This window comes from Brachyistius frenatus, unplaced genomic scaffold (genome assembly GCF_029030835.1).
Source record: "Brachyistius frenatus isolate BFR_SWC_R1_liver_20210118 unplaced genomic scaffold, ASM2903083v1 Contig_87, whole genome shotgun sequence".
In the NCBI taxonomy this organism is placed as follows: Eukaryota; Metazoa; Chordata; class Actinopteri; family Embiotocidae; genus Brachyistius; species Brachyistius frenatus.
This window is the reverse complement of record NW_027210686.1, coordinates 1,450,044-1,463,275: the sequence shown is the minus strand read 5'-3', so window position 1 is coordinate 1,463,275 and position 13,232 is coordinate 1,450,044. Positions and strand designations below refer to the sequence as shown.

Genomic DNA, 13,232 nt, shown 5'->3' with positions numbered 1-13,232 from the left:
GCATCACTTCCACACACACACACACACACACACACACACACACACACACACACACACACACACACACACACACACACACACACACACACACACACACACACACACACACACACACACCTCGTGCCTCCTCCGGTATCTACTCATTACTTTAGGCCGACAAGCGGGAAACAAACGGCGGCGGGCTGCTTGTATCTTCCAAACGTTAGGCGCGTACTAATCAAATTCTAGCAGAAGAAGAAAAATAAGCACGAACAACAGTGTGTGTGTGTGTGTGTGTGTGTGTGTGTGTGTGTGTGTGTGTGTGTGTGTGTGTGTGTGTGTGTGTGTGTGTGTGTTTCTTCGTGCTCATTAATGACCATGTGAAATACGGCCTTCTGCACCTCCGCGTGCCGCCGGTGTCAGCCACTGAAAAATAACTAATAAAACGGTAGAGCAGGGATTTTTTTTAATTTCTTTTTTGGCCGACCCCTCCTGTTTTGTAGCATCAAAAGGCTGCTCCCTCTCTTTCCTTTCACAATGCAGTCTAATATCAAACCCTAATTAATAGTCGAATATAAAACCCCACAGACGTAAAACGAAAAGTCGATGAGGTCATCGGACAAACAGTCTTTTCCACAATTTCATGAGTCCAACTCGTTTAAAGGAGAGGAAGTCCAAGAAGACTCATCATCATCACCCAATAAAACAAACGCCAATGGTTCCAAAGTTTCGTTCTGTTTTACTGAGCAGTCCTTCAGACCTTCCTCAGGGCCTGTCAGGAATCAATAAAGCAGCTGATCGGTTGGATTGATCAGCTCGGTCGGACTGGAGCTCACGTGTTCGGTCCTGAAGGTTAAAACAGATTGGAAACAGCAGATATGTATATTTTTGCAGTTCTTGGAAAGGCCATTTTGTGTAAATAAGAAACAAAAGGCTTGATGCCGGATATACGGGCTGAGCGCGTGTGCGTCTAAATGTATGTGCGCGTGTATTTGAGCTCGGCCTGCTAGTCCTTGGGTTGGTCCTTGGTCTGTTTCTTCATTTTCATCCTCCGATTCTGGAACCAGATTTTCACTTGCCGCTCCGTCAGGTTGAGTGCACGTGCCACCTCATGCCGCCGGTCCCGCGTGAGGTACATGTTAAACAAAAACTCCTTCTCCAGCTCGAGCGTCTGGTATTTGGTGTATGGGCACCGCTTCTTTCTGGAGGAGCGCGCATGCAACCAGTTGGCCGAGGGGTCATCTGGAGAAAGAGAGGACGGGAACAAAGAAAGACAAGCAATTAAGAATAAAATAAAAGTAAATCCATTCTCTCTCTCTTTTTTTTTTTAATTTTTTAATTTTTTTATTTAATAAAACTCAGGAAACAAAGCAACAAAAACTCTCAGAAGAAAATATCTGCGTGCGTAAAAGTTGTAGAAACTTGTGCCTAAAAGATTTTCTCTGACACACCTTACTTGGTCATTGACACTTCAGTGCGTAAACCGAGGTTATGGTGTCAGCTGGCTGTTTTATTTCACTTCACCAGACGGCCTGCCCAGAAGGCAGAGGAAGGCCGGGACTCCTCAACATGCAGATGTAACAGGACAACATGATGAAAATAATCTGACTTTTAAATTACAGAGGCTCAATTCAAAAGTTGTGTATAAAATAAGTCAAACAAAAGAACCTAAATTCAACGGAATTTAAAGTGTCGGAGGAGATATGAAGAACAGTTCACAGGAAGAGAGAGGGCTTTAAGCAAATTACCAACTTTAGTAATTCTGCAAGCAAAAAAAAACAAAACACAAGTGGCGGGAAAAAAAGGCGGAAACGGATAAAGGTCATACAGGAAGAAATCAATTAATTGGTATGTAAAGAATTCACAAGAGCGGAGGAGAGGACGAGACGGAACCAAACACACCGAGTGCTGATGGGCCAAGGAGACAGGGAGAGCAAGAACTGGCGCCAAAAACAAAAGAAACTAATTAAATACAGGAAGTAATTAGGGTTATTAAAAAAATATAAATATAAAAAAAACCCTAAAAGGCAGAACCAGGATAAGTTGATTACCGGACATCAGGGCAGGTTTGTGTTTGAAGGTGACCTTCAAAGAGGAAGCTGCTCTGCTCAGGTAGAAATAGGCTCCTTGCTTTAGTACGCATGCGTGTCTTCAACTGAATCTTATTTTGTGACCAAAAACGGGAGCAGATTAATTCGCACTCCTGATGGCAACAAACACACTCATACACAAAGAATATGGTCTTTTTTGGTTTTGTGAGCGTGATGAGCACTGCGTCACTTCTGAATGCTCCTGAATTAATAAGCAGCGGGAAATGTGTGGGAACACAGGAAAATACGTCTTATGTTCATCTCCCGCGTTTCATGAAGGAGATCCACGTGATCTCCTCACGGTTCCCTCGGTTGATCTCTGGACTGTTTGAGTAAAAGTAGCACACAGTTTCTTTTTGACATCAAGTACCCTCCATTTTCCCGCGTCACACCTATAAGCTCCAGCACGCGAAGAGACATAACGACACAAAGTCTTTCATGGCGGGAAACTACGACTGAAACGGTAAACAACAAGTCTGGATGAATAAATTCAGCTGCTCTGACATGCCACATTTCGATGAGAGAAAATGATGAATTCCTGTCGTCATTTTTTTGCATCTCCCTTCTTTTCTTCTATCTATCGCCTCCCTTGTTTTTGAGGCCACCCTGGCTTGCCCCCTCAACCCCTCCATTCCCGCCACCCCACCCCTCTTTATAGCTTGCAGGCCGATGTAATTAGCAGAAAGTTCTTGGTTGGGGAAACCTCTGATCGGTTTAGGGCTGAACACACTCAGCAGAGAGCTGAGGCTGCAGGAACTCTCACGGCAAGCTTCTTTAAGGACAATTACAAACAAAATAAAGGAAGAAGAAGCTCAATTTTAATCAATTCATAAACATCTGTTTTTATTTTTTCCATGAAATAATTATCTATAACTCGCTCAGAGCTGGTTGCGGTTCATTTCAACTGTTTACATCCTCTAAATAAAACCCAGAGCAATCATCCCCTGTGGTTCGGTCTCGCTCAGTCAAACCAACAAAAAGACTCTTCCACCAGAGTCAGTGAAATTAAAAACAACTTCTGTAGAGACAGGTAACATCTCTGTCTAATCATTGTAAAAGGAGTTATTTCTCAGTGAGTATAATTAAAACAAATAAAGAGAACGTTACAGAGGCCGTGATGAAGAGCAGCAGCAGCATGCACAGCACAGATCAAGACCCCACTGGGATTATTTCCAATGCAATGAAGAAACAACAGCTTTAACTATTGTTCCTCCACTGCGTTTTATCAATTACACCATCGCAGTCAGCAGTGCAGTGCCAGCAGTCTGCTACACAACCCGAATGGGACTCCTGAGAGGGGACTCCACTCTGGATAGGAAAAAACAGCTTTACATAAAGTCACCGCGTTATTCTTAAAGAGGTGATGGAAGTCACACTGACTGAAACGCAGCACACACGTAGTCCAAGCAGCAGGACGAGGTTCAGTCCGGGTGTTCAAAGCTTCATACTGCTGAGTGACGGCAGAACAGACAATCGGGCTCTCAGCAGGTTTGAAGAGAAAGAAGTTACAAAGGAGACTTTGTGTTTACATGTAAAATACAGCCACAGTCCTGCGGCCTCAAAAGGAAGAAACCCTCACAAGTCATCGGCAGAGACAGCTTCAGCCCCTTATGATGCTGAGCAAGGACAATTACTGCGCGCGCGCGTGTGTGTGTGTGTGTGTGCGTGCGTGCGTGCGTGCGTGCGTGCGTGTGTGTGTGTGTGTGTGTGTGTGTGTGTGTGTGTGTGTGTGTGTGTGTGTGTGTGTGTGCGTTACTGCCTGAGGAGGCAGTCTTTTTCCGAGATGAGTTGGGTGGGTGCTTTTGTCTGTCTTCAATTTCACTGGTAATATTTCACTGCATGACAATCACACTCGCAACAACTGCAGACGACATGCGTATGAATTGTAAACAGAGTTGTGGCACCAACAGTTAGTTTCCATTCTGCATGGAAGTCCAATTCCTCCTGGATAAGAAAATAAAATGTCCTCGTCATAAGACCAAATTTGCGCTTTGAAACTATGTTTTATTTGAAGTTTAAATGATGTGACAGTATAAGTCACAGTGGGATAATAACCTCTCATCCTTTTCACTTTATTTGTTTTGAGATATCTCTATTTTTCACCCATACGTCTTCTCTAGCCTCATAATTTAGACTTTTCTTTAAGTGTTTCCTTTTCCTGTTGGATATCATTTCTTGTAGAAAAGACACACAAGGAGGTGCTGAATAATACATCAAAGCAACATAAATCTTAACCCACAGTTTATTATGCAGTTATTATTACTATCATAACTTTTATTATTATTGTAACACCTGTTTTGAGCCATCGAACGTGACCTATATTAACGTCCTCGCTGTCAATCATCTGCCCTCGGGGTTGGATTTCATAATGAAAGGTGTGTTGATTCAACAATAACAAACTCTAAAAATTAGTCCCTCATTGTGGATATCACAAATCTGATTCATCAGCAGATTCTAATCAATCGGATCAATAAGCTATCTGTTTCAAACAGAACCACTTCCTCCCTGATTCTCCCAGATTCGGGAGAAAAATCCACTAAAGTGATGACCATGCACTGCTTTTTTTTATTTCTTATAGATGAGAGAGCCTCAAGAGTCCCATTGGAAATAATAAAATACAATAAATAAATACAAATATATGAGTTATCTGTTTTCTTGTTGTCTTGTTTTGGTGAAAAGCACAAAAACCGTCCAACTCTGAGGACTTGCATAGCCCCGCCCACTCCAACACTACAAACATGTAGGAATGTACCGACGAACAGGGCCATGGCTTCTTTTTTTTGCCTCATATGAGGGATGTGAGAGGTTTTCCTGCTCGGTTTGCTGGTGTGTAAACTCAGCAGATTGGAAACAAGACACTTCGGGTTTAAAACGATTGGGAGACAAAGATGGCCGCCAGTGTTGGAAGCAACCCCCCCCCCCCCACACACACACACACAGACTTCCTCCCTGTGTTGTTCCCACCAGCCGAGTTATAGTTAGTGGCCATCGTCAGTAAATATGTCTTTAATATCCTCTGGAATCAATTTCCTCCAACATGACCGGTGTGTAGAAGATCGATTTGCTCTCGAGGCACAATGATGCCTGGTAAAGAGGTGGAGCTGGGGGGGTGAGGGGGAGGTGGAGGGTGCGCTGCTTTTGTCCCACAGTAAAGTGGGTGCTTTGCATTCCCTGCGTGTATAATCACCTCGAGGATCATACATTACTCTCGGAGTTGTGCCGCAACCGTGGCTGTCATCCAGGATGACAAACCAGCTGACGGGTGGTGGTGGTGGTGGTGGGGGGGGGGGGGACCCTTTTCCTCTAAGGACTGGACAGACGGGCATGATGATGGATGGAAAGATAGAAAAACATGTAGGTGAGGAGGGTTCTAGCAGGAAGTTGTCCGGCTGGATGAAAACGTTTCTACTCGTGTAAAGCCGCCTGCTGTGGCCTGTACGACCCTGCAGCACCATGTGTTTAATGGTTCGCTTACACAGTATGTGTGTTTGTCTAGGTGTGTGTGTGTGTGTGTGTGTGTGTGTGTGTGTGTGTGTGTGTGTGTGTGTGTGTGTGTGTGTGTGTGTGTGTTCACTTTGATGAATGCTTGGAAACAGTGATGAAACGGATACAAGACTAATATCACGTCTCTCTCTCTCTCTCTCTCCGTCTGCCTCCCTTTGCAATTTCACCCTAATAGTTCCAGAAATTGACCTCCCATATATCCTAAAGGCACGTTATTACATTTCCCCAAGTCGTATTTTATGAGCCCCCCGCCCCCATCCCAACACCCCCAACCCGGTACACCCCATCTCCCCCCAACCACCAACAGCAACACGCCAATTAATGGGCTTGTTCAGCCGCCGTTATAACTTAATAAACTTCAGGGGTAATAACTTTCTGGCTCTGCCTGGCAGCAGCAGCAGCAGCACAAAGGCTGAAGTGTAATCTCCGAGTTGATTCTGGATGGCCGCCCGGCACCAGGAACACAAAGAGAAATCTGTAGCTGGATGCGGCTGTAATTGGATGTGACGTCTGGAAAGGTGGGATTCCAGTGATGTTATTCACACGGCAGCCATTTTGAATAGATGCAGAGAGAAATCGGTCCTATTAAGATACACCATGCAGACACTTCTTATTCCTCCGCCTGTATCGTTATCACAGGCTGGATAATCTCGCCCTCAAGATGAGCTGCCGGTCGGGAACCTTCGCAGCGTCTCATTTGATCCAGTTTAAATGTTTGGAGCAGGAATCAGGACAGTTGGTTGTGTTGATAGAATATTCTGGGGGAATGTCTCTGTTTGCCTTCACAAACACCAACTACATCCTTCTTATTATCAAAAGAAAAAGCAGCTCTGTGAAATCTGCCATGCAGTTATGTTTATAACAAAGTCAAAGCTCCTGGAGGATTCTGGCCGCGGCTGAATAAGACACTGTTCGTCCACTTATGTGAACACGTCTGAATACAACGCAGGAACAAAACAACAATGAGGCCTCTGAAATGTTACGAATTCTTCCTGAAATAATTCAGCAAAGTTTCTGTCCTTATGCTTTCAATTTACAGATAATAGTCAAATGCACTTTTGCACTTTCTCCCATGAGAAAAACTATTTTGGACTGCGAAACATTTTCTCGACACAATCAGGAGCTGAGTGGAGACTAAAGCTGTCTGAACTTCTAATCCACCCTGAAGATTAGCAGTAATATTCAGGTTAGGTAGAAAATAAATGAAGCTCGTGAGCTCTAGAGGTGCTGAAAGGCCTCTTTTTGAACCTGTAGACACACACACGGTTGCAGTCTGAAGCTGAGCTAAGTGGTGGCTTCAGCCATGAAGCTGACGTCAGTCTTCTCATCCAACTCTCACAGAAAAGCACAGAAACACACCTCGGTCAGATATTGATGAATTTAAGCCAGCAGTGAGGGCAGCTCATTCCAACCCTAACCCTAAACTTCTTAGATAGAGACAACGTTTCACTTCTAAACACACTAATTCTCACCAACAGTGAGAAACAACCATGGCTAAAGGAGCATGTGTATGTCCAACTGTCCCAGAAAGTTCACAGAGCGTTGAGGAGCTGGTTGGTTGTGTGCTCACATGACGGGTCCTACGAACACACTGCAACTAACACACTGCAGTCCAGACACATGGAGACACAAACCACAAGAGCAGCTGCTGACCCTGAAGACAGCTCACAGGGAAACCTTTTTCTGTTCTTCAGACAACTCTTGGTCCATTTGCACCGACAAACCTTCCTGACCACCAGGCCACGCAGACACACAGTGGGGACACCGTGTTATTGGTGGAAAGTCTAATAATTCAGGCTGGAGGCTTCTGGGCTCCATCCAGCCGAACCCGCTCCCTGCTCTGATGGATTGCACGCTCAGATGCTCTAATAAGGTGGCTGTGTGTGTGTGTGGGGGGCGGGGGGGGGGGGGGGGGGGGTGGAGCAGGGGGTGATTGTAACTTGTATTTCTTCTGAAAAGGCCAACATGTAGGTGGAAGTCTCTCTCTTTCTGCCTCCCGCCCTGCGCGGATCAGAGTCCTCGGACAGATATTAGATTTATTCAGCAGGGTCAGAGGAGGGAGACAGAGCCCGTTCACATGCAGCAAAAACATCTTTTTTAAAAAGTCTAATAAATAATTTTCTAAGGAAACTCATTTCTGTCCCGCCCAAAATAAGTCAGGAGGTTTTGGAAAAGAACTTCGAAGGGAGCCAAAAACCGCCAACACGTGACGGAGTCGGTGTCGTTAGTTGGAGTGATGATAGAAAAACAGAACAAACCGGAGACCTCCGCGGCCTTACATCAGCATGACTGCTTAAATATGAGTTTTATATTATATTATTATTATAGCGTGAATAAAATAGTAACTTACACGGATAACCAACAGGCTATATATAAAAAATAAAAATAAATAAATAAATAAATATATATATATATACATACACACACACACACACACACACACACACGCACATGGTTGATCTCTTTTTTTCCTTCTCCTGGTGGTTCTCTCGCTGAGCCCATTCCTAAATGTATGCCTGCTTGAAGAACCTGCTGTTCTCGTCCTGACTGTCCCCCTCGGAGGCCGGTCCCCCTCGGAGGCCGGTCGGAGGCCGGTCCCCCTCGGAGGTCGGTCCCGTACCACAGAGGCTGAGTTATGAGGCCTCTGCTCGATTGAGAACTAATCTAGCCGGCTCTGTGTCGAGGCGCCGGTCAGTGATGGACGGCCGCAATCTTTTTATCATTTTAGAGGAACACAGACTGTGAAATGCATTCATGTGGTGGAGAGAAAAATACGTTACGGCGTTTGGGTGGAAAATAATACACTGATCTATTATTATTATTATTATTATTATTATTATTATTATTATTATTATTATTACAGAAGAGTGAGATTGAATGATTGGTCTTTAACTTGAGAAATACGCACAACGCGCCCGTGTGGAGGCTACAATAAACGACGGGAGATGAAGAGGAAGAGGAAGAGGAGCGGAGCGGAGTAACGGACCCGTTTCAGGACACCCAGCCTCAGCTTATTAACGGACTGCTCACCTTCACCTGAGGAACAGAATCCAGCCGGTGGAGCTCCGGAGCTCACGCCGTGCTGGAAGAAGCAGGAGGCCTACGGGCTTTTCCACACACCGTGCTGGCTACTTTGCTTTGAAGCAGTTGGCTCCAGAGAGATTTTCTCACTGAACCGGACAGTGTTTTGCAGAGTGAGCTACACCAGGAGCCTTCAAAATGTAACGGAGCGGAGACGCAAGCGCGTGTGAGTGTGAGGGGGATAACGGGAACCCTACGACCTACAATCTACGTGTAAAAACGACGAAGCAAAAGGCACCGAGCACTCGGTTCTTTTCAAACAGGACAGGAGTGCGCATGTCCTGACCATATAAAGGTTACCCAAACTACCTTCTGCTGTCAGACTGATGGATTTGAGGAAGAAGAGGACAACAAATCTCACTCCTATTTCCAGACTTTTTTTCTTTGCTTTTTATTTATTGGTCCTGCTCTGACTCGTTTAAATCATCCTCCTCCGAGTTAATCCCTCTCAAGGTTTCCAGCAGCACTGCAGTCTTTTACTTTCTACAAGCCTCTGGAATACATTCATATAACTCTAAATTATACACGTGACACTATGATGTCGCTTCATGTTTAACTGAGCACCCCGAGTCCTGTCAGTCACTCAGTCTGGTGGGGATGAAATGAACAGGTTGATGGAGTCATGTTCCCTTCCTCACTTTGTCAGGACTGTGTGGGGTATTGATTCTAATATATTTGTAGTTGTTACTGTGCTTGTTTTCATTATATTCAAAATTATTCCAGGATATTTGAAGATTGCACCACATTAAAAAAAAGAGAAAACAACAAAAAAGGGAAAGTGTCCCCGTGCAGGCGCTGCTGTGGCCCCGTCCCAGAATATGGTTGCTGTTTTTTTGGTTTATTTTTGGATGATACGAGCTAAATATCCCAGAAAGTAACAGAGCAGAAGTTGGAGGCACTTCTGCTCTCCGGCTCTTTGTTCTGTTTTATGGCGGCATTAAAAGCATTTACAATCTGCGCTCGCTCTCTGCCTCTCCCGCGCGCTCTTTCCGGCTTTAACAACTTACTTTGATCCGGGACGTCTTTGTCCTCACTCCCCTCACAAATGTCCTTATTTTCCTCGAACCCTACTCCCGCGATGGCGGCCGGATGGTGGCTCAGCTCGCGCGCCGGCGTGGACGTTGACTCCAGAATGTAGGTGGTGGTGTCGTGCGGGTGCTGTCCACTGATTTTGGGTGGGATCTCCCCGCTGATGTGGCCGAGCTGAGGCTCCAGCTTGACCTGCCCCGTTTGGCCCTGCCCCGGGACAGACTCGGAGCCGCGCGGCGAGCAGTCCAGCCATGAGCGAATGTACCGTGTGTCCGCGGCGGGCACGTGCTGGGCTGGGATGTACGGGTGGTAGACGGTGGGGAGGCCACTGGCACCGTGGTGCGGGCTGAACGGACTCCAGGACGACGAGAAGACCGGAGGCTTCGGCTGGAAGCTGCAGGATGGATAGGGCTCGGGAAGGGGGTGTTCCGCGTGCGCAGCACCGCCGGGCTGCCTCCCTCCAGCAGCCGCAGAGGAGCTCGAGCCGGAGTACTGGACGCTGGAGAAGCGGGCTGGAGCGGAGAGCTCATCGCTCTCGTGACTGATGATGGAGTCCACGTAATAGTTGCTCAAAGTCCCAGAAATGGACATTCTCGGACATTATCTGCGAGACGCCGCGAGCTCACTAAACGGAGTAGAAGAAGAGAGACATTAGGAGATTTTCTTCTCTTTCCCCTCTCTCTCTTTTTCTTCTTGTCTTCTGTCCTTTGCGAGCTCTCCCCCTCCCTCCTCTCTCTCTCTCTCTCTCTCTCTCTCTCTCTCTCTCTCTCTCTCTCTCTCTCTCTCTCTCTCCCCCCCTCCCCTCTCTCTCTCCTCCAGCCCCCTTCCTTCCAAAAGCCTCGCGCACTATAGTGAAACAAAGTGCCACAGCCTGCAGCCTCGCGCGGCGCGCGGGGGTTTGTCGGCTCTGTTCACAAGGCGCAAACTGATTGGTCGGACTTTTTCTTCCAGCCTGAAAAAGCGTCGATGGAGCGTAAATCAATCCTGCACGCGGACCTCCCTCCCTCCCTCCCTCCCTCTCTCTCTCTCTCTCTCTCTCTCTCTCTCTCTCTCTCTCTAATAGATTACCCCTTTCTAAATAAATTGTCTTGTTTATATGCAATATGTAAAATGAGCAGTCCGTCGGTATATCTGCTCCGTGTATCTACGGCCGCTGTCAAACCAGAATTATATCAACCCGTTCAATTCTGCTTCGGCCTGACAGCATGTATGAAATGCAAAACAGAGACAATGGCTGACGGCCGCCATTATTTTTATGTATTTATGTTTTTTTTGTGGCTTTTTTTTTTTTTTTTAACCTAATCACAATAAATGCGCGTGCATTTCAGTGCCCCCCTCCTTTTTTTTTTGGAAACAACAACAAAAACACATTACTCGGAGAGCAGCCACTCTTGCTGAGTTGTGAACAGTCACTTCAGTCAATCCCTCCATCAGGGAGAGTGCCTTTAAAGCACTATTAGTAGTCATCAACAGCTACTTTCTATCAAAGACAAGACAGACTGTAAAATTCTCACCTTTATGTTTAATTATTCTTCCACTTTCTGGGTCTGCTCGAAGCTCCCAGTGAGCTGCAGAGCGGCTGACACTCTTTTATTGGCAGATTAACAGTCATTTTTGTTAACGAGCGCCATTAAATCGGGTCCTGCGCGGTTACGTCGCTTGTCTTGACAGCGCAAACTACTTCAGCTACTTTTTTTGGGGTCCTTTTAATACCATAATAAAATCGTACATGAGGGCGGCTGCTTCGGTTTTATAGAGCTGATATACGGCCTGCTGGTGCGGACCGTAAACGCGACTGAAGCTGTGTCAGACTTCCTCCCGGCCGGATGAAGGGCGCTTCTCACTCAGCGGTCAGGCTGCCATGAGGACGCACAGCTTCGGACCGCAGCTCAGTGGACTAACCGGGGACCGAAGCTGGAAGCTGGAAGCTGGAAGCAGTGAACCGGAATAGAAGCTGCAGCTGGCTCTGTTGCTCGGTGTTGGAACCGGTGGTGGGCACTTCTGCTCAATCAGCAATGTTGGAGGAATAAAATTCGTCTTTACGCTTTTCATGAGGAGCAGCAGGCTGAACTGGTCGGGAGGCCAGACTTCTGACTTCCAGCTGACCTTTATCAAAGTCACCTGATTGTAAGTCTTTCTATTTCTTTCTAATTATCACAGGCGCGGAGTCTCGGACTCTTTGGAGAGGCCCGGCTGCCACTCGGGGCTATAAATCCGATCTGTGCGTCGCATTCGTAGCTAACATCATTATTTATGACGATTAAATATGAACTGCGCCTTGCTTATGGGGGTTAAAGCTGTTATTTACGAGTATGAAGGTAGGCTGCGGCGCTGCTTTCACATCTGCTGAGGAGAAATGATGACTGGGACCAGAGACTGGCTGAGTGGCTCATTTCAGGAGCAGCAACGCAAACCCAAACCAAGAGTCCATCAAAGGCCGACGCTCCGGCGCAGCGCTGGCCTTTGAGCTTGAATTCACCACATTCATCTGTCGCTGTCTTCCAGGACTAGTCCAGCTCATCTGGAGGGCTTCAGTCTGAGAACAGCGACACAATCAGAACAAGACTGGAAATAAGAAACTTCATTCAAGGTTTTTCGAACCAAACAGAGTAAAGTCACCGTCCGATGTGAGCGGTGTCCCAGAAGGCCGTCAGCCACTAACAGTGAGTGTGATGTAGAAACAGCGTCTCCCTCCAGTGAAGTAAAACATGATACAATACACAAGAGGAGATTTGGCATGTGTCGCTTCACATAGTTCTAAACGTGCACGTTACGCAGTATTTCCAACATGCTCAGAGGAGAAAGCAACCCTAACCCCCCACCCCCACCCACCCCCACTCCCAAGTAGACACTCAGGATATTTTTCAGTCGGAGCGGCCTCTCCTCAGACCGCAGGCTTTGGGGATGTTAATTTCGGAGGGCCTCCGCCCTGCCGCCGGCCGCCAACCAGGCAGCGCGTTAATTGGACACACTGGGTCTGAAAAAGCTCCACATGATCTGCAAACCACCGCCATATTCTCAGCGCGTTTCCTGAGTGCTTGTTCGATAGAAATAAACCACTCTTACACAAACATATTCACAGTTTGCGTTCAGACATTGTGAGTCTTTTATCCTGTTTCATTTAGTCATGGCCACAAATTCAAAAGTGCATCATGAAGTTCAAATATTTTCTGTTGCTCATTGCACAGGTTGATGAAGATGAGTCGGCCCGCTGGGATGTCAAATGAGGCAAAAAGAAGAAGAAAAAGCTGCCAGTAGTGAGTACTGCAGCTGCATGCAGGTTCCAGCCTCGCTCGTTGTTTTCTACCCAGTCAGACTGACGGGATTTTTTTTGTTTACACGAAAAGTTCTTATATGTTTATTAAAAGTGAACTGAAGCTGTGATCAGAACATAGAGTCATTATCACCTACCAGAGGAATTAGGTAGTTATAGTCTAATAAATAGTGCGCATCTCTTTTTCCTGAGATTTTATATTAATTCCCAAAAGAAGAATTTAAGAAACCAAGAGAACTCGTCAAAGACATTACATTCCAGCATTGCTTCTTTTT

The 13,232-nt window shown here is 46.3% G+C and overlaps 1 protein-coding gene across 1 annotated transcript; it reads right to left on the bottom strand.

The window, feature by feature from the left end:
• Nucleotides 1-380: 380 nt before the first annotated feature.
• hoxb9a (homeobox B9a) lies at nucleotides 381-10,404 on the bottom strand. Its single transcript, XM_069709947.1, has 2 exons — nucleotides 9,662-10,404; nucleotides 381-1,221 (listed from the first exon to the last, which is right to left on the bottom strand). Exons 1-2 carry the CDS (start codon nucleotides 10,272-10,274, stop codon nucleotides 986-988), a joined length of 849 nt encoding a protein of 282 aa, XP_069566048.1. The 5' UTR covers nucleotides 10,275-10,404; the 3' UTR covers nucleotides 381-985.
• Between the last annotated feature and the right edge of the window lie 2,828 nt (nucleotides 10,405-13,232).